At 36.1% G+C, this 27635-nt stretch overlaps 1 protein-coding gene across 1 annotated transcript; it reads left to right on the top strand.

Moving 5' to 3' along the window:
* Positions 1–826: 826 nt before the first annotated feature.
* LOC116262346 (uncharacterized) lies at positions 827–27444 on the top strand. Its single transcript, XM_031641631.2, has 27 exons — positions 827–980; positions 1275–1340; positions 2708–2794; positions 4395–4451; positions 6746–6810; positions 6888–7057; positions 7869–7930; positions 8001–8084; positions 9176–9335; positions 10341–10456; positions 10805–10933; positions 11160–11231; positions 11334–11429; positions 11535–11612; positions 14697–14825; positions 15066–15233; positions 16185–16391; positions 16520–16633; positions 16750–17000; positions 17806–17851; positions 17943–18191; positions 20519–20749; positions 22653–22744; positions 25738–25963; positions 26223–26579; positions 26649–26722; positions 26801–27444. The coding sequence occupies exons 1-27, from the start codon at positions 885–887 to the stop codon at positions 26907–26909; spliced, it is 3591 nt and encodes a 1196-aa protein (XP_031497491.1). The 5' UTR covers positions 827–884; the 3' UTR covers positions 26910–27444.
* The last annotated feature ends 191 nt before the right edge of the window (positions 27445–27635 follow it).

Raw genomic sequence — 27635 nt, 5'->3', positions numbered from 1 at the left:
ATACCATCGGATTTTAGATCCAACACTGCATTAAAAAGTGGTTTTAGGAGGACCTCAATTAAATCGATACTATATGTTAAAAACCATCTACTTAAGGTCGAATGGTCGATGAGAATAAGGTCCAACCTTAAATCCCATCTACTTAAGGTCGGATGGTCGGATGAGAATAAGGTCCAACCTTAAATCCATGGGATCTCAAATAACAGCAGATCTGAAATTAGGGTTGAAACAAACACAGCTTTATAGAGATTTTTTTTTTAATTTAAAAATAACATTAATATTTTTATCAATAAGACTTTAATGTTCTTGTAACATGCCTTCACAATAATTTGAAAAATGGAAAAAAAAATTGAGAGTTGCACAATAGTTGGGCGAGTACTGCAGTACATATGGTGATGGTGAAGGATACAGACAAAAATTCTTATATGTAATGGACGTAGATTGCTTCAAACTAAGGCTGGGCACCGGGCCGAGCCGTCGACGGGCTTGACCCGAAAAAAGGGGTATCGGGCAGGTTCGGGTGAACCTGATTTTTTTATACTTATTTTATTAATTATATATATATATAATATTTTTATTATAATTGATTATATTTATATATTATTTTATATTAAAAAATATATTTTTTAGTTTAATCGTACTGAACTGGGGGCTCACACCCGACCCAAGTTTTAGGTGGGAACAGGCTGCATGCCCAGACTTACTCCCAGGACGATGAGAACACCTTTGGACCCGATTTAACGGGTATCACAAATTTCGAAACAAACTCCAGCCCACCCGACCCATGTCCACCGTAGACACCATTAGACCTAGTATAAAAGTCACTGACAGTGGTCTTGAACACGGACGCCACGCGCGTTCGGTACGCAGCGAGCGCGTCCGAAATGGGGATTCGGAGGGCCATCATCTTCTTGATCTTGATCGTTTCTGCAACTTCGTCTTCTGCGGACTCGATTAATGGATGCGGAGGGTTCGTCGAGGTGAGTTTTCTCCTCGTCGTCTCGAGTGATCTAGATCCCTAATTTTCTTTACGTTGTCGCGACCCATGGCGATCTGTGGTGTTTTCTCGAAGGATTTCGGTCTGTCTTCGTAGGGTGCTTTTTTTGCTTTGCCTCCTTCTACGTTAGTGGTTTCCGGCGTGTTTGCATTGATATCGTTCTTGTTGACCGAATGGTTTCATCTTTGACTTTTTTTTTTTTAGGTGCTATTACATGCTTGTGTCTGAATCTTGTTGGTGTTAATTTTCATATCACCACGTTTCCTATCTTCTGCAGGCGAGTGCGGCACTGCTTAAATCCAGAAAGCAATCTCAGTCGAAATTGGATTACTCTCATATTACGGTATGATTTATCTTACTCGGACTCGTTGTTGTGGTTAAAAATTACCCGTTGGAAGCATTTTTTGCGATCCGATGGAAAAGAGTTTAGATACCGTCTCGTTTTTTCCTTCGAGACGATCGACTAGTTAACATTGCTACCAAAATCTACGATAACCGATATTGCCGTGTAGGTAATCTAGTATCTAGAGACCTTTAAGCTCTGACGGTGCATTGGGTGTTTGCTTGCTCGGAATAGCTATCCATGTTTCTTTTACGTGTTTGCTGCTAAAAGCCAAGCTTGATAGGAAAAAGAATCATGTATCGTCGAGTTTTCTCATGAGTTTATTGAAGAGGACATATGAAAACCAGATATCCATCTGAAGATACAACATTATGGGGACCATTTTATCCATCATCCACATTTGTCATGGACATGGAACACTATACAGTCAATGTCATGCTGTGTTTCGATAAAGTTGCCTCATCATTCCCACCTGTCATGTGTTCACCATTGACATGCCATTATCAATCGATTACCCTTATGTAGCTTCAATAAAGTTTCCTCATCATCCACATCTGTCATGTGTTGGCCATGACAGTGCTCTCTATACTATCCTGAAGTAGAGTTTTTCTTGCTTTCAGACACTTCTTGCAGTACAGCATGAGGGAATCTGTTTGAATTTCACCTCTACTTTCATTTTTCTGCTTCATTTTATGAACATTAAATGAGTAAAATAATTAGCATTAAAGGATGGAATCATGGAAACACTGTTATGTATTGTGAGTCTGCTACTACGGAAATAACAACTTTGGAGTGACTGCCCAGATGATGCAATATTTTAATGATAGTTTAGATGAAAAAGTCACACTTATGACAGTTCATTGTGCATCTTGATGCACTGTGTGCTGTAGAATTGAACCATGTACTACTGGTGAGATGCACTGTGATTCAGTTGGAGTAACTTTGCTATGTTATAGAGCATATTGCTTAGTGTTTTATGCAATTTATACCTAAAAGGCTAAAACCCTATGACTTCAAGATCAGCAGTATTGTGAGGTGAAGATCATTTGGAAGAGCTTTTATGTTCATCAGGGGTGCGCATGCATGCACGATCATGTGCATACACGAATTGCAGACGAAGTGTTCTTTCATCGATCATGTGCATACACGAATTGCAGACGAAGTGTTCTTTCATCAGTCACATCCATGCATGCAAATGTTGGATAAATAGTAAATACCATGTTATGATTTGCATTTTAAATTTCGTTTTAGTCAACCTTCATGATTTTTTTCCGGCTTGTATATTCTTCAATACTCCTCTTGAATTTTCCAAGTTATCTAATTCAACATTCTGCATTGTATGTTTTACACATAAAACGAAAATGCAGGTTGAGCTCCGAACAGTTGATGGGCTAGTGAAAGAAAGCACTCAGTGTGCTCCAAATGGTTATTATTTCATTCCAGTTTATGATAAGGTATCAGACAAAGATTCACTAGCTTTCTTATGTTTCTGGTTGCCTAGAAGTTCTGTAAGTTTTTTGCTGGAAGTATTATAGTAAATTAAACTGTGGTGCTGTTCCACTCCTAACTGATGTTTCTACCGGTTTGGTTCACTGTTTCTGTAAATGTGTGTTCTGCATTTAATGTTTCCAAGCGTTTCCTGAATCAAGCTGCTGAATTTTGTCATAACATCTTTTTCTGTCATGTAAAACTCAAGCCTCTGCAGTTTATATCTGTTTTCTGCTTCAAAAACTTATTGGTAATTACTTTTTAATGCTGCTCACTCTTTGATAAATCAATAGCTTCTGGTTGCGATAGTATCTGTTGGACCTTTGTGCAACTTTCATGTTCATTTAGGTTTTAGGACATTTAATATATAAAATGCCACTTTGATATGTAACATCTGATAATGAATATGGTTCGGGAACTTTAGAGTTTTACTCTTCATTATAGTAAATAGATAAGAAGGCAGGTGAATTATTACAAAGTGAAAGGTTGTTTTGTATATTTTGCTAAGCAACATGGGGTATGGGAATTGCCCTGGAGTATCCGTGTTGGAATGGCTTTTTTTGACACAGTTATGCCTGGGGGATTGGGTATGTTAGAGCAGATTTGGTCAGATCCAATCCAAAACATTCAACTTAAGAAAGGGAAAAAGAATAACACCCTTACCATGTACAGTTTACCAGAGAGAGAGAGAGAGACTACCAGCAAGAAGAACCTGATGGTAGTGAGTTAAGCCACCAGAGGGCAAGGGGTGAGCCACCAATGAGGGCAGATAACTTGCAAGAGAGAGATTGCATGAATAGATGGCCTCCTAGACCTGGGTTTCCCCTCCTTCATAATGCCTGATGAAGAGAACCTGTATATATATCCTGCTGTGTTTTAACCCATATTGTCATAGATGCACCCACATTCATAACCACATCCATGTGACACAGATATTTTGGTGGTAAGGTGGACTGAATTGGCTGTTTCTGCTGAATATCAGCTTTTAGCGATTGTCTTAGTTGTTCAGTTTCTCAAATTTTTGTGCAAAAATGTAAAATGTTCTCATGAATTACTAACTTAGAACTCCAACGCCTTTTTGATACCGTAGAAAGACTTTTTGTGTTTGGCTTGTTTCTAGAAAGAAAACAACCTTAAGGTACTTGGTCTATGTTCTCTTATCTATGTTTGGAACTTTAGAATTCAGTCCTTATGGTTTTCTATTCCATAAGGTAATTAAGAATATTAGTTTATGGGCATTTATCATCTAGTATGGTCTTTTGGGGGAATTACCTGAATGTGCACAAAGTATATTCCATGTATTTGTGCAATATTTAACTAAGACCCTCTAACATATGCGGTATCAAGATGTCAGGTGCTTTCATAGAGATGTATGCACACGTACGTGCTTACATTTTCACATATAATGAGGTACCAATTCATGTAAGAGACAAAGGAATAAATGCTGTGGTAGCTTAAAGCCTTAGGCAGAAAGGATCTATTCTCTTACTAACATTATGCATGTTCACTATGTTGCCGATGTCCTTTGTACTTACTAACATTGTGTATCTTGTGTTGTAACTTTAGGGTTCTTTTGTTGTCCAAATTAAGGGACCTCATGGATGGTCATGGGAGCCAGATCATGTAAGTTGCTGCTTTCTGGTCCCATGCTTGCCTTTAAAATTATGTTCTCTATTTACTTGTTGTCTTTTATTAACTCCTTCAGTTTCTTTCCTAAATTTCATACTTCTGGTAAATGTGACATGCGAACTCTGGCTGCCAATATTATCATGTTTAAATTAAGTTCATGACTACATGGAAGCTTGCATTCTTCTGCAACTGACAAAGCATTAGTTTTGGTCTTTTGGCAACTAAATCCCTGTTTCTTTTTCTAGTTACGTATGTCCCTGAACTTTCAGTGAAAACGTGCAAATATGGTAAAGGATTCTCTTGATGTGGATCAAACTTCCACGTAGACTATTTGGCAGTATATATATGCCAAGGACCTGAGGTTGTAATTGCTGGTTGAAGTAGTCCTGTATAGACTGATTTGCTATAATTGGAAAGGTTTGGATTGTGTGTCTTCTGGAAAGTTTTTCCTCATCCCCACACCGCCCATCCCCCTAAAACACACACACACACACACACACACCCTTCCCACCCTTAGAACTAGCTTAAAGCAACTGTAGGACCTGAAGACACTTTCAGCAAAAGCTTGTTATCTCATCTGAAGCCAATGGAATGTTAAAGATGTTACTGCAGGAACTAGGATATAGTGGAGCAGCGCAATAAGGATTTGATCTCGAACTTCCCACATTACCCTCAATAATTGAGCTTAAAAGATTGTAGTTAGCTGCTAGGAGAAAGAAGAAAAGAGGTGTGGGATTGTGTGAAGATGAAGAACATTTATGAGGAGGATGAAGGAACCTCTGTGCTGTGTTGACCAGTGCATACAGATTCAGCTCTGGGCAGATTAAGGAGCTGAGATTGCTGATTCTGATAAAACAGGAGTCATACCGGAGCCTGTGTTCCATTTATTACTAGAAAATATGGGAGTTGTTGGGCAAGGCTGATGTCAACCAGTCATTTTTCAATCTATTCTATGTTTAAGTTAGGTTGTTAATCACATCCATATGTAAGTGTATAAGATGATGGAAGCATCTTTTCTACCGTTGATTTTATAGATGGCTATGTCACACAGGTACTTGTGAAAGGCCCAAGTACCCGAGTTGGTACATGGGCACAATGACACAGGTACATGTAAAGCTTAAAAATTTATGTTTTCATGCTTATTTTTTGCTCTAATTTTGATTTTTCTCTTTCTGTGTTGTTTCTTTCGCATCTAGTTTCTGTGTTTTCCTCCTGTTTTTTGTGGATTATTATATTATATAATATGTGTGTGTGTGTGTGTGTGTCTATATACATATATACATCACACACACACACACCCCCTGTTTTTTCCCATACCCATAATTCTCACAAATGGTGGCCTGTACCTTCACTGCTGTACTCATGCCCACACCCATATGACATACGTAGTTGGTTGTTTGAATGCTTTGGCATTGCAGTAAAAGAAAAACCATGATCAAAGGAAACTTATATCAGGATGACATTAAACTGAGATTTTTTTCTTAGGCTGGCACACATTGTATAAGTGGATAATGCAAATTATGGTTGTTCCGATTTTCAAGTTGTAGTTTCTTTTGCATGCACAAGTAAGTGCTTTCATGCAAATCAGCTTGGAGTGATCCCTTCCTACGTGAATGAATGTGGTTTACTTTCTCCACCATTTATAACTCTTTATAACAGCTGGTGTTAAGTAAGGATGTGTGATTTTATTCATTGGTGAAACTTGAAATTTGTTCTAATTTAGTATACCTTGTTACTTCTGGTTGCATCTTTATTCGGCTAAAGAACTTGATGCGGTAGAACTTATTCATTGGATAGTTGGTCAATAAGTCAATTGTCTAAATGAGTGATGACGTTTGTATTGCATCCTCCTTTCCAGAATGATACAAGCAAAGGTGTCTTTATTAATATAACTCTTGTCAGTTGTCACATTCAGCGATGGGTTATTAGTGGTGTTGTTGGTGATGCTCATGCTATGCTAGTAGTTTAGTAAAATCAAAATCTAAGTCTGAATTGACTTTTGGCATCTGCGAGTCTTGTGTATTGTTCTCTGTAAGCAATGTCTAATTGCTCATGTAACAAAGTTAAGGGTTTGATACTTGATAGTTATTGGATTTGCTTTAAGATGTCATCTTTTGATATATTCCTGATTACCGGGCCGTTTTCACTTGTTTTGTGATTATCTCTAGCGATCTGCATATTTATCAAAGTCTCTTAATAGTCGGGTTTGTTTTAATATTTGTGGTGTGAGTGCATTTATAACATTCTGTTTGTAGTTAACCTTCTTTTTAATATGATGTCTGTGGCAGGTTCCTGTTGTTATTGACCATAATGGTTGCAATGCAAATGCAGACATCAACTTTCAGTTCACAGGGTCAGTTTTGTCTACTTCAAAAGGGCCTTACCTTTTGTTCAGATTGATGACAATGTCTTACTGGGACAATATTATAGGTTTACGTTGTCTGGAAGAGTACATGGAGCTGTTGGTGGAGAAAGTTGCCACGTAAGAAATGGGGGTCCTTCCAATGTCAAGGTTGAGCTTCTGTCAGTTGCAGATGACATTGTATCTTCTGCACTGACATCATCAACAGGAGCTTATGACTTCAAAAACATAGTTCCAGGCAATTGTGCTTCATTTCTATCTTTTCGCCTACACTTATAAATATGTTTTTTGATTTTCTTGTGAATGCTGTACCTGTGTTCATGAAGTTTCATGTTATCTTTTGTTTATAAATAAGTACGTGACTTAGAGGTTATAGCAATCAAGAGGAAACTTGTCATAATATGCATTACTTAATCCACTGCTTATGTTTTTCCATCTATTGAATCTAGTTAACTTGTAAATCAGTTTCAAGTGACATATGGAGACTTGTTAAATGTGTGTCACCATCTTTTCTGTCATGTTATGAATTGGTTGCAATGAATGTACTTCGTATTCCATGCTGAGGCTAGTTAATGTGTAAAATCAAAGTAAATTGTAGAGTGCAGTCTCACAAAGTTTCTCTTTATTAAGTCTGTTGTTTGAGCATGATGTTGGTCTCAGATGATTGCCATTTTTCATCTGTCTGGGACATTAAGTCTGATGACCAGCTTCTTGCACAAATCACAAAATTGTGTTCAGGTTTCTGAACATTGTTGCATTTCTGTACTTTTTCCCATATTATGTAACTATTAGTTGATCCTGATTGATTCATCTTATTTCTGTTCAATAGTTGAGTTTATGGGTACTCCATTCTCCAACAGTCGAGGAGTTGGTAGTGTCAGTTTGATTTCCTTTGGGTAGATTGATGTTCTTAATTCTGTATTGTGGTTGACTGCTGACTGGAACATATTCTCTTTAACTGTAATTGGTTACTGTCATTCTTTTATACTCAAATCCTGCTTCTTCAGTTTAAAAGGCTTCAAGTATGACTGTTTTCAGCTCTGGTTCAGGAAAATACAAATTGCGTGCTTCACATCCTGATTTAAATATTGAAGTGAGAGGTTCCTCACAGGTGAATATCTATTTTCTTGATAAAATTAAGTACCATATCTATTTTTTCTGATAAGCTTCTGATGTTGCAGGTGGAGTTGGGCTTTGGGAATGGTGTGATAGACGATATCTTTTTTGTTCGTGGATATGATATAAATGGCTTTGTTGTTTCTCAGGTTTTCCTCTTATAGTAACTATTTCTCCTATAGTAACTATTTTTTTCAAGGATTTATGCAATGAATGCACATCCGATTTATCTTAATTGGGTTTTCTTTGTTGGATTAAACTAATTGTTGACATGTTTTAATGTACGGGTCTGGGTCTGGACCCGGTCCAGTGTGTGCTCCTGTTTAGGCCTGTTGAGACTCTACTTGTATCTGGGTAACCCTAATTTTTTGGGGAAAATGAAATCTTAAGAGAGAGAGAGTCTGGTTGTCTGGTTGCTAGTGGGCACCAGTTCCTCCTCATCTGTGGTTTTTTCTCTCTTGTTGGGGTTGTTCCACGTTACATCGTGTTCATCGTATTCTTTTTCTTATTTTTCGTGTTTCTACACTAATGATATTAATCATTCGGATTTTTGACGTTCAGTCCTCCATCAGCTTATCATTGATTAATGATGTATTGACCTTAGTGAGTTTGCACTCATATGTACTTTCATGTAGGGGTATAAGTGTGTCTGATTCAAATAAGCTATATATAGGATTTCTGATTTTGTACTGCTAAAAAGCAAAATAATTAGTAGCATATATAACTTGTTTATGCACAACTTCAAAAAACATGGACCAGTCCTACCAAGTTAATATTACCATGGGTCTAATTACTATTGGCTTATTGAAGCCACTTCTGCCTTTCATTTAAAATTGCTATGAGTTATTCCATATTACGGTTGCATGAAACACAATCCTGGTACTTCTAATGACTCTTCTTCAGCCTATTTATACATTGGTTCCTGATAAAACGTTTATTAGGTGGTCAAGTGACACTTTTTTATTGTGTCATTACTGGAACTTTTGATTGATCAAACTTGCCAGGTGGCACAGAGCAATTAAGAGTTTTAAAATTTTAGTTTATTGACTTGTTCCATAGCATCACAATTCACAACCATTATCCAGCTCCTCTTTGCTGTATTCATAGTGCATTCTTCATTTGGCTTTTATTTCTCTAGAGTTATTCTTGATGTAGTGTAGATACAGATTTTGAGCCCCACTTTAAAACATAAAAGTGCATCTAACGTCTCTTCTAAAGTGATTTCTCTTTCTGAATACAGGGAAATCCAATTTTGGGGGTGCATTTGTATCTATACTCTAACGATGTGTTGGAGTTGAACTGTCCTCAAGGTTCTGGTGATGCTCCATGGCAAAAGAAGGCCCTTTGCCATGCTGTATCTGATTCAGATGGAAGATTCAGCTTCAGCTCAGTGCCTTGTGGTATCCATTATTTATATGTTTATTTAAATTTTACACCAATATTTTTTTTTTGTCCTTGTGTTCTTTCACAATTAATCCATCTCAAACATGATTAGCAGGTGGGCTAATAATGCAATGTTCATTTCCTCTTGCTTTATGGATACTTTATACATGTATGAACTTCCTCTTGCACATGAATTATGTTTGTCGATTTTGATGCAATATTCATTTCCTCTCTTTCTCTGGAAATGGAAAAAGAAAGAAGTGCAGTATCTTATAGTTTAATTTTGCTTGAGGTTGCTCAAAATTTCTGGTCACTGTTCTGGATTTCTAGGCATTTGGGTATTCTTTCCAATCAAATAATTATGTTTGCTTTGCTTTCTGGATGTGCTGTTGAATTAACTCATCTGTATATTTTTTTGGGGGTATTTTATTTTTTGTCCATATGTTTGTCTCCATATCTTTCTTTCAATTGTTTTCATTTGGTTTACACTAACAGCTCAAATAAATTTGTTTACTTTCTTCATGGTTGTGCTGTTGATTGTTTCATTCATATTGTTTGGCTTTTTTGGATCTAACTACTTGTGTTTGTATCCATGTGGTGCATTTAATTGATGAATTAGATTAGACAAACAAAACTGTTAATTAAAGTTCCCAGAACATCTGCATCAACAGAAGGATAGGTTTGGATGCATTTGTGTGGGGTTTTATGAACCAGCTTCTGGAAGTGTGGCTATAAGCCTATAAGCGTACAACTAACTAAGTTGATGTGCTTGTGCATGTCATGCAAAATGCTGAATAAATAGAAGCTGAACATCTAATTTTATATCATATGCTTTTGGTTTTAATGCTATCCAGGTAAAAGCAATTACTGAAATAGGTGAAATGTGATTATATCTGGTAGTACCTCTTCATATGGTAACTGTTTTTTTTTAATGGCGATACAACATTGTGTTACATGCCAATTTTTGATGCATTTGGTATCATGTGCCACATAGCTAATTGACTGCCATTATTTGCCTTCAGGAACCTATGAACTTTTGCCCTTCTACAAGGGGGAGAACACAGTTTTCGATGTCTCCCCCCCATCTATGATGGTTTCTGTTGAGCATAGTCACCTCACAATTTTGCAGAAGTTCCAGGTAAACTATTTTCGCCCGCCTGTGTATGTCTTTTAATGCATTTCAGTTGAGCATAATTACCTTAAAAGTTCTGCACCAGTTCGAGGTCGTGACTGTGCTTATGTGTACTTGGATTTGTATATCCACACTTTCATTTTATTATTACTCTCTTCTGTGACAGATGGATTTTGCATAGCTCTATTGTTAGTGTTATCTACTTTGATCTTCACTTATTACTTATTAGTAAATTTTTCCTTTTCTTTCTTTTCATGTTCTATAACCAATATTCCTCACATCATTGAGTGCTTCTCATTGATTGTTGATTCCGTAGTACTGTTGTCTGATCTGAGGATTATGTGGTTCCTCTAGGTTACTGGGTTTTCTGTTGGTGGCCGTGTTCTGGATGGAAATGGAGTTGGAGTTGAAGATGTTAAAATCAGTTTGGATGGTCAAGAGAGGTCTTTGACAGACAATTTGGGGAGATACAAATTGGATCAGGTTGGAGTCTAGTGCCTGCCTAGTTGTTTCGCTATCTTTTCCCCCTCTCTCTCTTCCTTCTAGCTCTATAAGCATCACTAGTTTGTATCTCGTACTGTTAGTATTGATTTGCCAGGCCATCTCTTTTATTCAAGTGTTTGCTAATTGAGATGTTATGCTATATTGGTTTCTTTCCCAAGCGTGGAAAAGATTATGCTTATGCACATTAGTTTGTCTTTTCTCTCAGGTCACGTCTAGGCACTATACTATCAGTGCAGAGAAAGAACATTACAAATTCAAAAGTTTAGATAATCTATTGGTAATATTCATACCTCTGAACATGCATACATGTTGGTAGTAGTTTCTATCTTTGTGGCAGGGTTCCTGTTTACTGAAAAAATCTGTCGTTACTTCTTTATAGGTGCTTCCAAACATGGCATCTGTTCCCGATGTTGAAGCCACACATTTTGATGTTTGTGGCACCATTAAGTTGATTAATAATAATTACAAGGCAAAGGTGATTATGGTCTTCTATTTGATGATATTATTTGTTGTAAGGCATAGTATCTGTTTTAAATATGTCAATGCTAATACCTGCTTGAGCTGCATAATTGAGTTCCAGGTGGCTTTGACGCATGGTCCGGAGAATGCAAAGCCTCAAGTGAAACACATAGATGAAAATGGACGCTTCTGTTTCATGGTACTTTCGATTGCATGTCCTTGAAAATAATTTTTGCTAAGACTTTCCTTTAGCTTGTCATCTGTTTCAGAAAAAGTCTCTTGTTTTGCATTTTCACTTGGATACCTTTTGTCATGATCATCAATGCTTGAAGCTAGTAATGGTTTGCGTGCCTAATCTTCACTTATCCATCATCAGCGTCAAACTACGCATGCAAGGAAAACTTTTTGAGGGCGAATATTCTGCAGAGGCAACATTCATTGGTTAGCTCCTTATAAGTTTGATGTTGAGTCTAGATGATTGCAGATGCAATGTGTGTTCTTGCGACAGTAGATGACAGAATATGCTCTTGGATAGGCGGTCCTGTATCAAGCAATTATATTGTGAGAAAATTATATCAAAACCAAGGTCAACTATTTGAGAAACAGACAACAAATTTAAGTTTAATTTAGGAATACATCTTACTTGAGGTACTTTTAAAACTTTGGTTTCAAAAGTTTGATCAAGATTTCCAACAAAATCAATTTCAAAAGAAGTTCCATAAGCCGTTTTCACAAATGGATATGAATTATTTTTGGTGCATTCAGTGAGAAGGGATCGACAAGGAGTCATATGAAAAGATGCACCCGAATCAATAATCCAATAATACTTACTTGAAGAAGTAGATGCTATGGTAGCCCCCAATGTTGAATGTGTGCTTTCTCCCTTAAGCAAAGGTTGAAGGGTTTCAATAAGTTTAGGTTGAAGAAAACTTATGAGTTGATCGAGTTAAAAGGTGCTTGCTTCTTTCCTTTCTTCTTGGATGGGAGCCGCCATATTACTTCTCTTGTCATAAGTTCTTAGTTTTGGACATTTGGGTTTTGTATGTCCTTCTTGGCAATGATAACAAATAATTCTTATTTTTGCTCCTTCATGTGTTCGGTTGAAGTGTGGAGGTCTATAAGTTCTCATATGAGCACCGGGTTTTGAGGTAGCAAGAACGCTTTCATTCTTTTCTTTAGAAAAATTGAGTCTATTCTCTTCCATTTGAAGCTCCGCTATGGCCTCATTCACAGATGACACTTTATGTCTATGAAGCAAGGAAGTTTTGACTCCATCATATTCCGATCTAAGGCCAAGAATGAATTTATAATTTTTTTTTCTCTTACTCCAATGTCTCTTGGATCATACCATTCAGGTTCGAATAAGGCAAGTTCATCTCATAATTGTTCCATTTCCCCAACATATTCCTTAGTAGACTTATCCCCTTGTTGGGGACTTGCAATCTTCATTTGAATATTGCACATTTAGGCCACATCCTTCATAGTGTGAGTTTTTTTGAGGAATTCCTAAGCTTCATGAGCAAAATTATGCTTTGCTATTTGACCAATGGTTGTAGTATCTACACGAGCAATAATCCATGTAATTATTTTGTGGTGTCCTATCTTCCATTCTTTCCATTTTTTCTCATATTCATTTACAACCTTATCCTTTTCAACTTCATCTAGTTCATGGGCTTTTCCATCTATGGTTTTGGTTAGGACTAATTGTGGTTCACTTTTAGACCCATCAACAAGTCCCCATAAACCTTTACTTATAATGAAATGTTCCATAGTTTTTGCCCATGAAACATAATTTGATGAAGCAAGTTTAGGGAGAGGAGTAGAAAAAGTTCTCTCATCCATGATGTGTACCTTGTATAGATGAAGTTGAGGTAGCCACAAGGATAGTGCCAAAACAGCTCTCAACATTGGTGAAAAATCCACGAAATCAGCCACCAACAAACAGCAAGAAGGCAGCTCCAAATATATGAAGAAGCTTGCTGCCACGTAAGGAAGATACCACTAGAAAAACAGCCACAACTTTAGCTGCCACAGAAGCTTGATAAGATGTGCACAATCCCGTAACGATGATCACTTTTGAAGCCTCAAGAAGTAATTGCCAAGAACCAGCAAAAAGAGAAAAACAACACCTTCTTGCTTCAAATCACGGCCAACAATATGTTGAACACTTGGAGTGCTTCACAGCTCTAAGGAAAAGTACGGGCTGAATCTTCAATCTTTGAAAAACAACAAGACGAAGAGCCAAAATGAGGCTCTGATACTATGTAAATCAGGCCCAAACAAGACAAATGCTTCAAGAAATTCACCCTTGAAGCTTCCACCAACTTAACAAAGTAGGACCTCAAACAAGAGGAGAATAAAGCATATATTGATCTCAACAAATAATACAAAAGGTGGCTAAAAAGCCATTCCTAAACAAAAGGAGATGGAGGAGGCAGTCCCAACGGCTAGAAATCTAGCCGTTGAGACTAGTCTCCCTCTAGATAAAAGAGAAAAAAGAGGGGGATAAAAGGGGAAAAACAGAAAATACAGCAAGAGAAAAATAACATAAAGAAAGTAAAAATTACATAAGTGTCCTAAGTACTCAAAATATACTATATATTTATATATATATATATACATATATATCTTATATCTTATATATATATATATATATATATATATATATATATATATACATATATATAAAATATATATTAGATGACTAATATATGTAATATACATACATATAGATATATATATGTAGATTGGGATACATACATTCCAACATTTTGTTTTCTACTGTATGTGGAATGCGTTCCCCAGACCCCCCCTTCCCCCAGACTCCCCCTTTCCTCTCTCTCTCATATGAGGTAAGTGTTCAAACTCTAATAGGTAAAACCAAAGTGTCAGACTTTGTATGAGAAATGTGCATAAAAGATCAAGAATTATCATGATCTCTGTCATTGTTTGCTTCACAAATTTCCTTGAAAGGTTCTCCAATTATGTTTCTTATGTATATTTTCAATTGGTAAAATCAAAGTGTTGACTTTGGATGAGAAATGTGCATAAAAATAAAAAATTATTATGATTCCTGTCATCCTTCTCCTCACATATTTCCTTGAGAAAGGTTCTCCAAATATTTTTCTTGTGTATATTCCAGTACCTCTTTAATTACATGCATTTTGCTGCACATGCTGATATTATGGGTTGTGTTTCTATTTTTGCTTTCCTTTATAAAATTATTCTTCCTTCATGAGGCATAACTTGCTGTATGACTTAAGCTACAATTTTGTAAGAATAGGTCCCACCAGGTGAATATCGATTGTCTGCTATTGCTGCAACAGTTGAAGATGCTCCTAACCTTCAATTCCTGCCGGCTTATATTGATATTATTGTCAAGAGTCCTGTGCTTCATATAGAGTTTTCTCAGGTCAGTTACATATTTTTATGTCAGATGGTTCCATTTTAGCATTTTCTTATTCATTTATTGATTAGATTGCTTGCTTAGTTCTGCATTTTTGGGGTGTCGTTATATATATATAGTTGTTGTGATTAACTGATACAGGCTTTTTTTTGGCCAAGAATTTCACTTATGTTGTTGCATTTCATCATTTGTTGTTTTATTTTAGTTGACATAACCTCTTCTTGAATGTTTTGGTTGGCAATATAGGCACAAGTCAACATTCTTGGAGCCGTCATATGTAAAGAGCAATGCAGCAAATCAGTTTTTGTTTCACTGACAAGCTTACTTTCAAAAGAAATGAGAACTGTAGTTTTGGGTGATGGGAGTAGTGAATTTGTATTCCCAAATGTCTTACCTGGAAAATATCGTCTTCAGGTATGCTGTTTCTGCTTGAGTTGCTTATCTCGTTCCTGTTGTTCTTTTGACTCCTCTACGCTGATACCCTATCCTGATCTATTATGTTGGAGTAAAAGAGGCTTGTCTTTGTATTTTGGTTTCTTTTTGTCAGGCTTTCTGTGGGCTTGTTGCTTTGCCAATCGGCTTTTTGGCTTTTCCAAAAGTTTATTTCTTAAATTTTGTCCTAGGTGAATTTGTTGAGGTATTTAATTGAATAATATTAAAATTTTGGTAGTTTGGGTTCTTGACGCTCAAGCAACTCAGCCTTTGATGGGCAAAGGGCGTGGACACGGCATTCTGACTGCCTGAGTGGGCCACTCACTGGGCATGAGTTCTTTCTTCATCTCACTTCTTCGATCTTGACCCCTTTTTCTCCTTCAAGAAAAAAGGGAAGAATGGTGGATAAGCTAGTAGAACTATTTGATTCTATACTCTGTTAGTTAATATTCTGGTTGGTGGTGCTATCTGAACGTTTGCTGATCACAATAGGATGGTGGTACTATGAACGGTTGCTAATCAACTCACAATAAGTAACAACTGTTATGTTAGACTTGGTCTGATTATGGCCATCAATGTCATGGTATTCTCTAAGTATCTTTTTTTTTTTTTTATGAAATAGTTCCATCTGTTGATATTGGGAAAATCTCATAATAGAGTTGCTAAGAAAAACTATAACAGCAATATCACAAATTTGTCCTTTTTTTGAGAAACATTCCTTGTTTATATTTCTTTTACTTTCTTTTACTACAGGCATTTGAAAATAAATAGTTCCATAAAATTTTTAGGTTTTCCTGAGAAAAAAAATATTTAGAAGAAATCTTGGAGAAAAGTCTTCCCGAGAAATTGCTGAGAATGATGTTGGCACTATGGTGCTGATCTGATTACAGATTTATTGGATTTTAACGTTGATCCTTGCTTCAACTTTTCTAGGTGAAACACAATTCTTCACATCCATCATCAAATGGTGAGGACAATTGGTGTTGGGAGCACGACACCATTGAAGTAGATGTGGGTACTGAAGATAAGAAGGGGGTGGTCTTTGTCCAGAAGGGTTTCTGGATTGATATAATATCCACTCATGATGTTGACGCACATATCCTTTCACCTGAGGAACCACCAATAAGTTTGTTAATCAAGGTATTTACTTGTAAGAAGCCTTGTACATTCGTTTTCCACTTTTAGAGTAAATTTTGTGCATGTTACAAGCTGATATTTCTCTTTTCATTTGTTTCTGTTTTCTTGCTCCCCTGCTTTGGAAACTGCAGAAAGGCCCACAGCGGATCTGTATACAGTCTCATGGTTTGCATGAGCTGCATCTTGGTGACTCATGCATTTCCTTTGGAAATTCAACGTTGAAGTTTGATACATCAATTCCAACTGTTTGTCTTCTATCCAGCTCTCTTATTTATTCTAATTCTTTTGTCTAGCAATCTTTAAATTTTTTATTTACTATTTCTATTCAGCTTACAGCAATTGTAAATTATGTTTTTTTCAGCAAATAGTTATTTCGGGACAAAAATATCTGGTGAAGGGAGCTATCCAGTTTGATGCCAAATCAGTTCATGATTCAAAAAAGTTAGCTGAACGTATCATGATAGATGTGTATGACAGGAATAATCAAGTTTTGGACACCATTCGTGTGAATCTTATGCCTGATGAAAATGGTTCTAAGGACTCCCTCCTATATGAATACTCTGTATGGGCAAATTATGGTGATGAGCTTGTATTTGTTCCACGTGACTCAGGGTAATTCATGTTCTCCTCTAAAACAAAAGCTTGCTAAAACTGAATGAGAAATTTATGGCCGATAAGTTCCTGTTTTTTCTTTTGGCACCATTGAGCCAGTATGAGTTGTCTTTTTTTTACCTAAAGTTGTCTTGGACTAGATAGAGATATGTGATATGAACCAGCTGCTGTTAATTACTTGGTAGAATTTAGTGGTGTAAATGCTTCATTCTAATTCTACCTGTTGATTTTAAACTTGTGCATATGTTTTCCTGCATCGTGTAAAAGAATTGACAAACAGATATATATGTCATCAATCTTTTATTAAAATGGGAGAATACCAAACAGTCGATGTGTATGTGAGCTGGCATTCATGAGAATTGAGGAGGAACGTGACTTTTCAATATTAATAATGTTTAAGTTGAAAGAGAAAAAGTTTCATGGGAGGTGATTTAGGCACTACTAGGGTTGAGATGCTTGGGTAAGAAATTTCTAACTATAATGGTGGGGAACATTGAAAACGAGAATTCCTTGAAGTGTCACCTGAAGCATGAGATAAGGTGTGACGATGGGAGTGGTTCCACCAAAGAAATGGTAGCTTTGGACGTGAATATCTCCACTATTGCTTTTATGGATTGCATGGAGTGGTGGCTTTTCTTCTTTTTGCACATTTGCCTGTGTCTGGACATGCATGTCTCTATGTGAAGAGATTATGGTTGACATGGTGGAGGGATTTGTATTCTTTTCTGTAACTTGCTGTTGCAATTTTAGAGTCTCTTTTCTTCCCATGATTAAGATTTATTCTGTTTACTTATCATATTTGCAGCGGCATCCAAGAAAGGAAATTTCTTTTTTACCCAAGAACACAACAGGTGTGTGCATTGTAAACAGACATGGAGTTTTACAGTTTTACATTGTTTTCTTGGACCTGACAATTAGCAATCTCTACTGTGATTTGGTCAGGTGGGTGTTGTCACTGATGGTTGCCAAGCTCCTGTTGCACCATTTGATGGCCGATTAGGGATTTATATTGAAGGATCCGTTTCCCCAGCTATTTCTGGTGTTGACATAAAAGTAGTTTCACTTGGTGAAAGCCAAAATGCTCAACTACAAAAGGGTGATCTAGTTCTTGAAACAAAAACAGGATCAGATGGCTCTTTCTCTGGGGGACCATTATATGGTGATACTTCTTACACTGTTGAGGCATTCAAGGTTTGTGCTCTGTTTCAATTCTATGTGGTGTGAGAAAACTCTGTTTGTGATTGCTTTGGGTACTGAATCACTTATTGCAGCATAAGAGAAAAACTATATATATTATTGCATTCACACCTGTACTTTTTGAAAAATGCCACATGCACACGTGCTTTTTCCACTGATTAGGCATTGCTTATATATGTATTACATCCTCGCTGCATCCATACCATATTTTTTTGAAAAATTCCAGAAAAACACCTTGCCCGGTTGCACCTATGCGACACAGCTTTCTCCACTAATTTGACATTGCAGCATGGGCACCGTTTACTTTTTCTGAATAAAGGACCACCCTATTTGGGAGGTACTATGTAACACTCCAATGTCATACACAACTAAACATGAAAAGGAAATGGATTTTTTTTGTTTTTTTTTGGTAGGGTCACCATGACCTGGCGGAAGCAAAACAATCACACACCTACATAATTGGTGTAGGCCCGATCTATCTTTTGCATACAAATAACTTGCTTGCGTAATTACCACACGGCACGATCTGTCCTAGCAGTTAATGTTTCTAATGAAAAACACTTATAATGAAAAACATTACTCTATACATATGTCGGAGACCACGGCTCTCAAGTCTTAGTCTTAGTCTTAGTCTTAAGGAGGTTGTGAAAATTAATTATCTGGTAAGAGGAGGTGAAAAATATTATTTTATATTATGAGGAGGTTGGCATAGTTAACTAGTTTTAAATGATTATTTTCAATTTCGTAGTGCTTATCCTAGCTTAAGATCTCTAATTCATCATTAATTAGGTGTTTAAAGTTCTTAAACTGTCATTAGCTAAACTTAATTATGGTTATTACAATTTAATCTCGAATAGTCAATTACTAAACTACCCATGGTCATGGCTGATAATTACACGTTTGCCACTAATCAATGATCATAATACTCCGGTCTCACTGCTAGTTTAGTCTCTTAGTTTGACTGCAAATTTCGTAACCATCGGACATCCATTTTCCGTCTGGTTCAAAACACGAGTGAAACTAAGTCATGTACGTTTTATATGTATTATCAATTTTAAATTCTGATATAATGTCTTAGCAATACTTACACAGAATCACAGTAGGGTTCAAGAAATTTTAGGGGCTAAAACTATAACGCATAAACTATTTCTGATGCCAAGAAGCTGTATGTTACATACTAAGTTCTCTGATATAAAAGTTTTTCTTCCAAGGAATGGTTATAAATAATCATCATCATCAACCTCTCCTAAATCAACCTTTCTTAGGAGATGGAAAGCTTGGCGCTTAAGTGATCAAAGATGATATGCTGTAATTTTTTTTTTCCTTCCAAGAAAGAAAAATGCTTGCTTAAAAGCCCTTATCCCTTGTGATCACGATTGCTTATTGTGTTAATTGAATGCTTTGAGAAACTATGGCTTCATTTATGTTTGTACGCATGTTGAAGTTGATAAATATTTGAAACTTTCTTGGGTTTTTCCATAAATGTAAACTTAAAAATAGGGTGATCTATTGATAATTTTTTAAGACTTAAGTCGCCAACTCTTAAAAAAGGTTGCCATGCCCGAGTCGTGTCGGTTGCAGCTTGGGTGCTTCTTAGGTGCACAATGAACAAATTGCTTTCTTTTCCATGGAACCATTGATAAAGTCATAGTTTATTAATCATTAGTTGCTATTTTTATTTATTACTTGTGGAGAATTTTATTGCTAGTTTTATTGTTTGTAGACCATTATATATATATATATATATATATAGTCACAAAAATCTTTCTCGCCTTTTAAATGACGATATTTTTTTTGGGTATCATACGGCGAGCTTGAAAAAAAGGAAAAAATATCGTAAATTTTAAAAAAATTTAAAAAACTGAAATGAGGGAAAAATAAATTATGTGAAAAACTAATCACACGGGCATCAAAAAACAAGTAGATTTGCAACAAATTAAAGTTAGAAAATGAAAAGAAACAGTTTGGCATTAAAAACGTGAAAAAAATAAATAAAATGAAAGAAATGGAAAAAACACAAAAAAACAAAAAACACATTTTTTCGTTTTTTTTCATTTTAACGTTTTTTTGAATTTTTTATTTTAAATTGCTACTTTGTTTTTGGTTTTTTTTTAAACGCATTTTTTGTGACTATATATATATATATATATATATATATATATATACCATCACCCAGGTTTTTTAGAAAATGCAGCATCCGCACCTGCATCGTGCACTTGAGAGTTGAGGCATTTCACATCTTTTATAGTCTACCTTTTCATTCTTAAATTATTTCTCTACTATTTTGATATTTTCAATTTGCAATGTTTCCTATTTTGCAGCCTGGCTATCACTTGAAACCGGTGGGGCATTATTCATTTGCCTGCCAGAAGCTTAGTCGAATAAATGTGAAGATATACTCTGGAGAAGAACTTGCAGTGCACTTTCCCCCTGTTCTTTTATCATTAAGTGGAGAGGATGGTTATAGGAACAATTCAGTTACTAATGCTGGTGGAATATTCTCCTTTGAGGATCTATTTCCTGGAAGTTTCTATCTGCGTCCACTGTTGAAGGTGAGATCAGGATTGATTTCCAAATAAAATTCTAGCTCTTTATTGCTTTGCAAACATTTGCTTGTTTTCACTGAAGAGGCTATCTTTGTTACATGTGAAAATGATACTAGGTCTAAGCTGTGGTATATTGTTAGTAGCTTTTTTTTCTTCACATGGAGTACATCTACATTCATCTGAAATTTTGCCTTGACGATACATCTGTTCATCAATAATTCACCTAACTTCCATTGACCCCCATTTTCATATTTATGAGATCGATTGATATTATAATTTAGTCATTTCAGTTGGTTTACCGTGACAATTGGTTTATGCGACCATATGACATCGTGTTCATTATAAGTTTATAACAGTGTTGCTAGCTAAGTCATGGCCATATTGTATGGTTGGTCTGGCCACATCCATTATTGCAAGTACTGCAATATGGTGTGCATTGTTGGGTTTCTCCTTGCTTGAACTCGTGTGTGCAATCCAGGTTGTTTTAACTTGTGTTATGATCTTGATGAGTACAGCTGTTGTTTGTGTTTTTTTGGACAAAAAGTCTTTTCTGAACCTAAAAAAGTTAATTCAGTTTCCCCATTTATTTTGGATTACCAAGAAGATATTGATGCATGACAAACTCTAATGAATTAAAAGCTAATATCTATTAAGTCGACCTTATAAAATCACATGCACGAATTAGTAAAAAATGAGAAAATTACGATTTTGTTGCACATTAAAGCAAATATATATATATATATATATATATATATATATATATATATATATATATATATATATATGTATGTATGTATAAACAGATGAGTGAGAGCCTTTATGATTATCCCATCACACCTCACAGAAAAATTAGTTCTTTTGATATGCTTGTTAATTCCCTTATCTTGCTTTTCTTAGCAAAAATAGGTTATTATTTTCTTGTTGGTTTCCATTAATTTCTTACGGTAGTATGTTGTGCTTATCAGTTGTCTAGAATTTCAGGACTGCGAAACAAGCAAAATGAATTTTGTTATTGATGCACAATTTGATGTTGTGCATGTTAGATTCTAAGTAATATGGGTACACCAAAATGGGTATGGGGACACATCCCGACACATTTCCCACAATGTAAAGCATTTTAATGAAAAAAAAATTGGTGTGTACGTTGTAAAAGAATTCAGATGAGAGAGAGAGAGACGTGCCTTTTCCAGAGAGTGAGCAAGGGTTTGGGTCGAAACACTTGCCCCCTTTTTGTTTCTTTATAAAATTTCTCTAACCCAGGGCTTATATACAAAGGAAAACTTAAGTTTTCAAAATTGTAAATAAATGTTAGAAAAACTTGGAAGTTTTTAAAACCTCTCAATGAAAATGCTATTGTATCCCCTACCCACATTTTTCAAAAAATCTGTCTGTACCCGTATCGCCGCACCTGTATCCATGTGATTTAGGTTAGATTACTTTTTCAGTTTTCTTAATTCATCATCAATAAAAAATTGAAGTTCCTTTCTCACAGGATCTATGTTAAACATTAATCTGGAATCCTGTGTCATTTGCCCAAAGGCCAGACCAGTGCAGAGATTTCTGTGGTGGATAAGGGAATTGGTGCGTGGGGTTGTTACACCAAGGGACAACCAGAACTGGACATAGTAAACAATTACTTTGTATATCACCTAGTCCATGATATCCAAATATGTTGGTAGGTAGTTCTCTTTATGGTTAGAAAGAAAAAGGGGCTAATATGGGAGGCTACATGAAACCATAATTGAGAGTTTGAACTTAAAGCTGTTTTATTGAGCATAGTGGTTCACATATGAATTCACTCTTCTTGGTCAAATTTATCGTTTTACTACAATCTATGCTTGCTATTTGTTTCATGACATGACATCTTTTCCCATCATATTCACTTTGTTCTGCAACCCTTCTCTGGCAGGAATATTCATTTTCACCTGCAGCACAGGCAATAGATCTTGGTTCGGGTGAGTTCAAGGAGGTTATTTTTCATGCTACCCGTGTTGCATACAGGTTGGTGATGTGGTCCCTTGTTGGTTAGCTCATCTAAGATGTGTAATTTGTCACTTTTAACTGTCTGATTAGAGTTTTTATGTTTATATTTTAATGAATCACAACATGCACTGCTACATGAATGAGATCTGCAGCTATTACTTTTATGGTTTCTGGTTACCTTGACAAGATTCTCAGTTGGTATTTGGTCATGGTTATAGACAAAGCTTATTTTTATACTGATAACATTCTAGATTGTTTAAAATTTAAATGGGAGTCTTCTATTTTTAGCTACGTTGTCAAGGTGCCCAGACAGGCAGGCAGCGCCTAGTGCCTAGGCAAGCCTAGGCAAAAAAGGTGACCATTTTTTTTATTTTTTAGTTATGTTAATATGTCAAGTTATTTTGATTAGCTATTACTAATATTTGAAATGCGGAGAGTAGTAATATAACAAGCATGATCAACTTAAACAATAAAAAATAATTGTTGACTTCATTGAATATGCAAAATCAATAGAAGAAGTTTAACATTATTCATTAAATGTAATCTAATAGAAGAAATAAAAAAAACTAATTCTAATCGTTAGAAGAAGGAATGTAAATCTACAAGAAGGCTTTAATCCATCTGTTTACTATTACTTTTATGGTTTCTGGTTACCTTGACAAGATTCTCAGTTGGTATTTGGTCATGGTTATAGACAAGGCTTATTTTTATACTGATAACATTCTAGATTGTTTAAAATTTAAATGAGAGTCTTCTATTTTTAGCTACGTTGTCAAGGTGCCCAGACAGGCAGGCAGCGCCTAGCGCCTAGGCGAGGCTAGGCAAAAAAGGTGACCATTTTTTTTATTTTTTAGTTATGTTAATATGTCAAGTTATTTTGATTAGCTATTACTAATATTTGAAATGCGGAGAGTAGTAATATAACAAGCATGATCAACTTAAACAATCAAAAATAATTGTTGACTTCATTGAATATGCAAAATCAATAGAAGAAGTTTAACATTATTCATTAAATGTAATCTAACAGAAGAAATAAAAAAAAAAATTCTAATCGTTAGAAGAAGGAATGTAAATCCACAAGAAGGCTTTAATCCATCTGTACTTAAAGAAAGATATAATATAATAAAAAAATAACAGGACATAATAGTACATATATAAGTACACAACAGTAATAATACATACAAGTTCATAACCGTACTAATGTATACATATAACAGGTATCACAATACCATACTAACACACATATATAACAGGTATAGCAATACTACATAATATATAACAAGCTAACAATATACACATATCATAGGTTGATGCAATATACTATGTAACAGGTATAACAGACTGTACATAACACTTAACAGTATATACATATAACAGGAATATCAAATTGTATTACAATATAATTTAACATAATAATTAATAGTATATACTATATTATATATACATATTAGTTTGTAACAGGTATGACAAATTAACAATACATATGACTATATGGTATAAGTACGTAACATAACCATACTAATGTATACATATAGCAGGTATGAGGTATCACAATACTATATAACATAGATTTTTAATTATTATGATTGAAAATTCTTTTTTATTTTTTTGATCTATTTAATTTAGAAGTAGTAAGTTGTTTGAAAACTGGAGGTGTCACTATGATTCTATGAAGCATCCTTGGCATTGCACTCTGGACGTCCTGTTTTTTTTTCACTCATGCACGTGAATTTCATATCGATTGCTCTTTCCCAGTAAGCGTGGTGTTTCTTGGCGCCTATGTCACCAGAATGCCGGGTGCCGGTGCCGGTGCCGGTGCGATACATCTCAAAAAATTACAGTGCGGCTAAGATATTTATTATTATTATTAATTTATTAATATAATATATTAATAATATCAAATTTGATAAAAAAAACTAAAAAAAATGAAATCAATAGGGTGCGGGTTGAGTGCGAATCTGGGTCGCACCAGCACCCGCGTCGCGTCGACGCGGGTGCGTCACCAGGGTTGCCGCACTCTGGTGACATAGCTTGGCGCTAAGTGTAATTTTGCAAAATTTCTGCCAAATGAATACCAAAACTGGATTTAATACATTTTTGTTTAGAGCGTACTTGAATAGGGTAGAAGTCTGGAAAGCAGGATTCCTCTTCATCACTTGACGGTGCTATCAAAGTTTCCGTTACCTGGTATTAGGAAGTTGGGGTATGCATGTATTTGCCTATTCCTTTTTCCTTGTTTTCCTGCTAGTAGGTGAGAACCGTACTTCCTCTCTCTTCTGAGTTGCGAGGCATTCTAAATGCCATACTGTGAAATGTTTTAGAAAGATTTCCTCTTGAAGTTCTGGGGATTGAGGAATGTCTTCTCTTGGAATTTATTCCATCTATTTCAATCCCAAACGTTGACTTGCATTGACTAGGGTGTTGGTGCCCTTTCTGCAAGATTGGTGCCTACGATCACCTCGGTATCCTAGAGCGTCCAGACATTGGGGTTGGGTTTTTTTTTTTTTTTGTGTGGGGGGGGGGTGGGGTCATGTTGGCTTCTTTTTTTTTTGCTTTTATAATAATTTTTATTGTTCAGAAAGATTGTTTTAATAATTCTTAATTATGTGGCCATTTCAATTGTTATTCAGTATCTTCTTTGGCCAATTAATTCCACCTAGTCACTGGCCAGTGGCCGCACTTTTTACTACCTAGGTTAGAGTTTTTTTTTTTTGTCAGGTGCATCATGGGAGATTAGTTCTCTTCCTTCTGCCAAATCTGTTTTGAAGACACTTATTGTCGCACATTGAATAGCTTGCCTCAGTTAGAAATGTTAACAGTATTTCTCTTCTGAAATTACTGTTGATTGCTATCAGATTTCATGTACCCTTACTAGAGAAACACGGTGGGTAAAGCATACTGCTGTTTAATACCTTAGCTCATGCATGACGTTATGGTATGATGATTCTAAGTAGTGGAGAGTGTTTTTTTAAGTCTTAATCTCGACACTTGTCTTTATGTCATTTGTGCAGTGCTACAGGCACCGTTTCGCTTTTGTCTGGGCAGCCAAAGGAGGGTATTCTTGTTGAAGCTAGATCCCCTTCTAAAGGTTACTATGAGGAGTCAACAACAGATTCGTTTGGGCACTTCCGCCTGAGGGGTCTTATCCCTAATACCACGTACTTCCTAAAAGTAGTCTCCAAGGAAGATTCAGGGACCAGGATTGAACGTGCATCTCCTGATTCTGTCACAATTGAGGTGCGCTCCTTTTAAAATATTGCATATGGCCATCACAGGGTGTTACTTGTCTGTGGGCTATGATGTTCTTTGTGCTTGGTATTCTCTTTCATGTCTAGTTTCCTTTTGTCAAACCATCAGGAGCTGTGATTTATACTTTTACTTTTGTCATCACTATATTTCAAACATAATCATTCGCCATTACTGCCTCTGCAACAATGTTAGCTTACTATATGTTTTGTCCAATGCTTATGTACTCTCAACATTTTTCCCCTTCAAGGTTGGATCGGAGGATATAAAAGGTGTGGACTTTGTCGTCTTTGAAGAGCCTGAAACAACCATCTTGAGTGGTCATGTTGAGGGAATAGATCTTATCGACTTGCAGCCTCATATCACTGTGCAAATTAGATCTGAAGACAATCCCTCCAAGGCAGTTGCGGCACTACCTTTGCCTCTCTCTCACTATTTTCAAGTGCGGGGCTTGCCTAAAAGCAAGCATTTTGTGCAACTTATTTTCGGTCATTCATCAAGTACTCGCAAGTTTGAATCAGAGATCTTAGAGGTTGACCTGACAATGCAACCCCAGATTCATGTTGGTCCACTCAAGTATAAAGTGTTGGAGTTGCATCACAAACTGGTGAGCTAGATTTAGTTGACTTCTCACTCCACTGGTACTGAATATTGACGCCATAGTTATGTTGTACAGGAACCAACTCCAGCGCCTGTTTTCCCACTTATTATCGGAGTTTGCATTATTGCTCTCTTCATCAGCATGCCAAGGTAGCAGGTTTTCTAAGCACCTTGTTTCTTTTTTGAACAACTTGATCGATTAATTGATTGGCTATTTCCTTGTTGAAGGTTGAGAGACATTTTAAATTGGGCAGTAAATAGTGCCTCTACTGCATCTGTGACATTTGTTGCAAAGAAGGAAACAAAGAAACCTGTAACAAGGAAGCGAGCATACTAATGGCTTTGAAGCATGAGGAGGTGGTGTTGATGGCGTTGACATGATCCATGTTCATTTGAGTAACACTGATTGAATTGTGTGGATCTGAAGAGCCCAATTATTTTCTTCGAAGCTGTTTCAGAATTTGGGTAGCGAACTGTAGGTTTTAGGTTCTTTGGCAGTAGCGGCAGGTCACTAGTGGTTGCGTTGTAGTCTTGTAGAGATGAATTTGAGGCGGCCTGGTTCTTTCATTAATGTAGAGCTTCAAGAGTGGAAGATGTCAGTTTCAGCCACTGGCTTTAGTGTTGGAGGTGTAGTCGAGAGAAGCTTTGATCAGATATAGCACGTGAAGGGTCCTGATTTCAGTTATGATACAGCAGGTAAGATAAAAGGCTGATTATCAATTCTTTGGCCGGGTCAACGCCAGATGCTGGAAATTTTGTATGATGAGAAAACGTTAGTTCCGATTGTTTTTGCGTGCTTTTATATATTATATTATATTATATATGTTTATGACTTATTTTTAAAGTTCAAACATGTTTCTTTTTTCCTGTTCTATGTGTCTGCGTGTGTTGAGCAGCAAGTTGCCCGGCTTAATTACTCCCATGAGCAGATTCTAGAACTGGACTTTGGCCAACCCATGAAACTAATAGGCCAAGGTTTAAATTTGCTGGGTTGTTGACTCGTAAACTTGACGTGTTGGCCGATATATTATCCACCCTTATATTTTTCTCCCGGCGACACGGG

Source organism: Nymphaea colorata, chromosome 10 (genome assembly GCF_008831285.2).
Source record: "Nymphaea colorata isolate Beijing-Zhang1983 chromosome 10, ASM883128v2, whole genome shotgun sequence".
NCBI classification, from domain to species: domain Eukaryota; kingdom Viridiplantae; phylum Streptophyta; class Magnoliopsida; order Nymphaeales; family Nymphaeaceae; genus Nymphaea; species Nymphaea colorata.
Note: the sequence above shows the minus strand (reverse complement) of the source record. Positions and strands in the feature narration are given on the sequence as shown.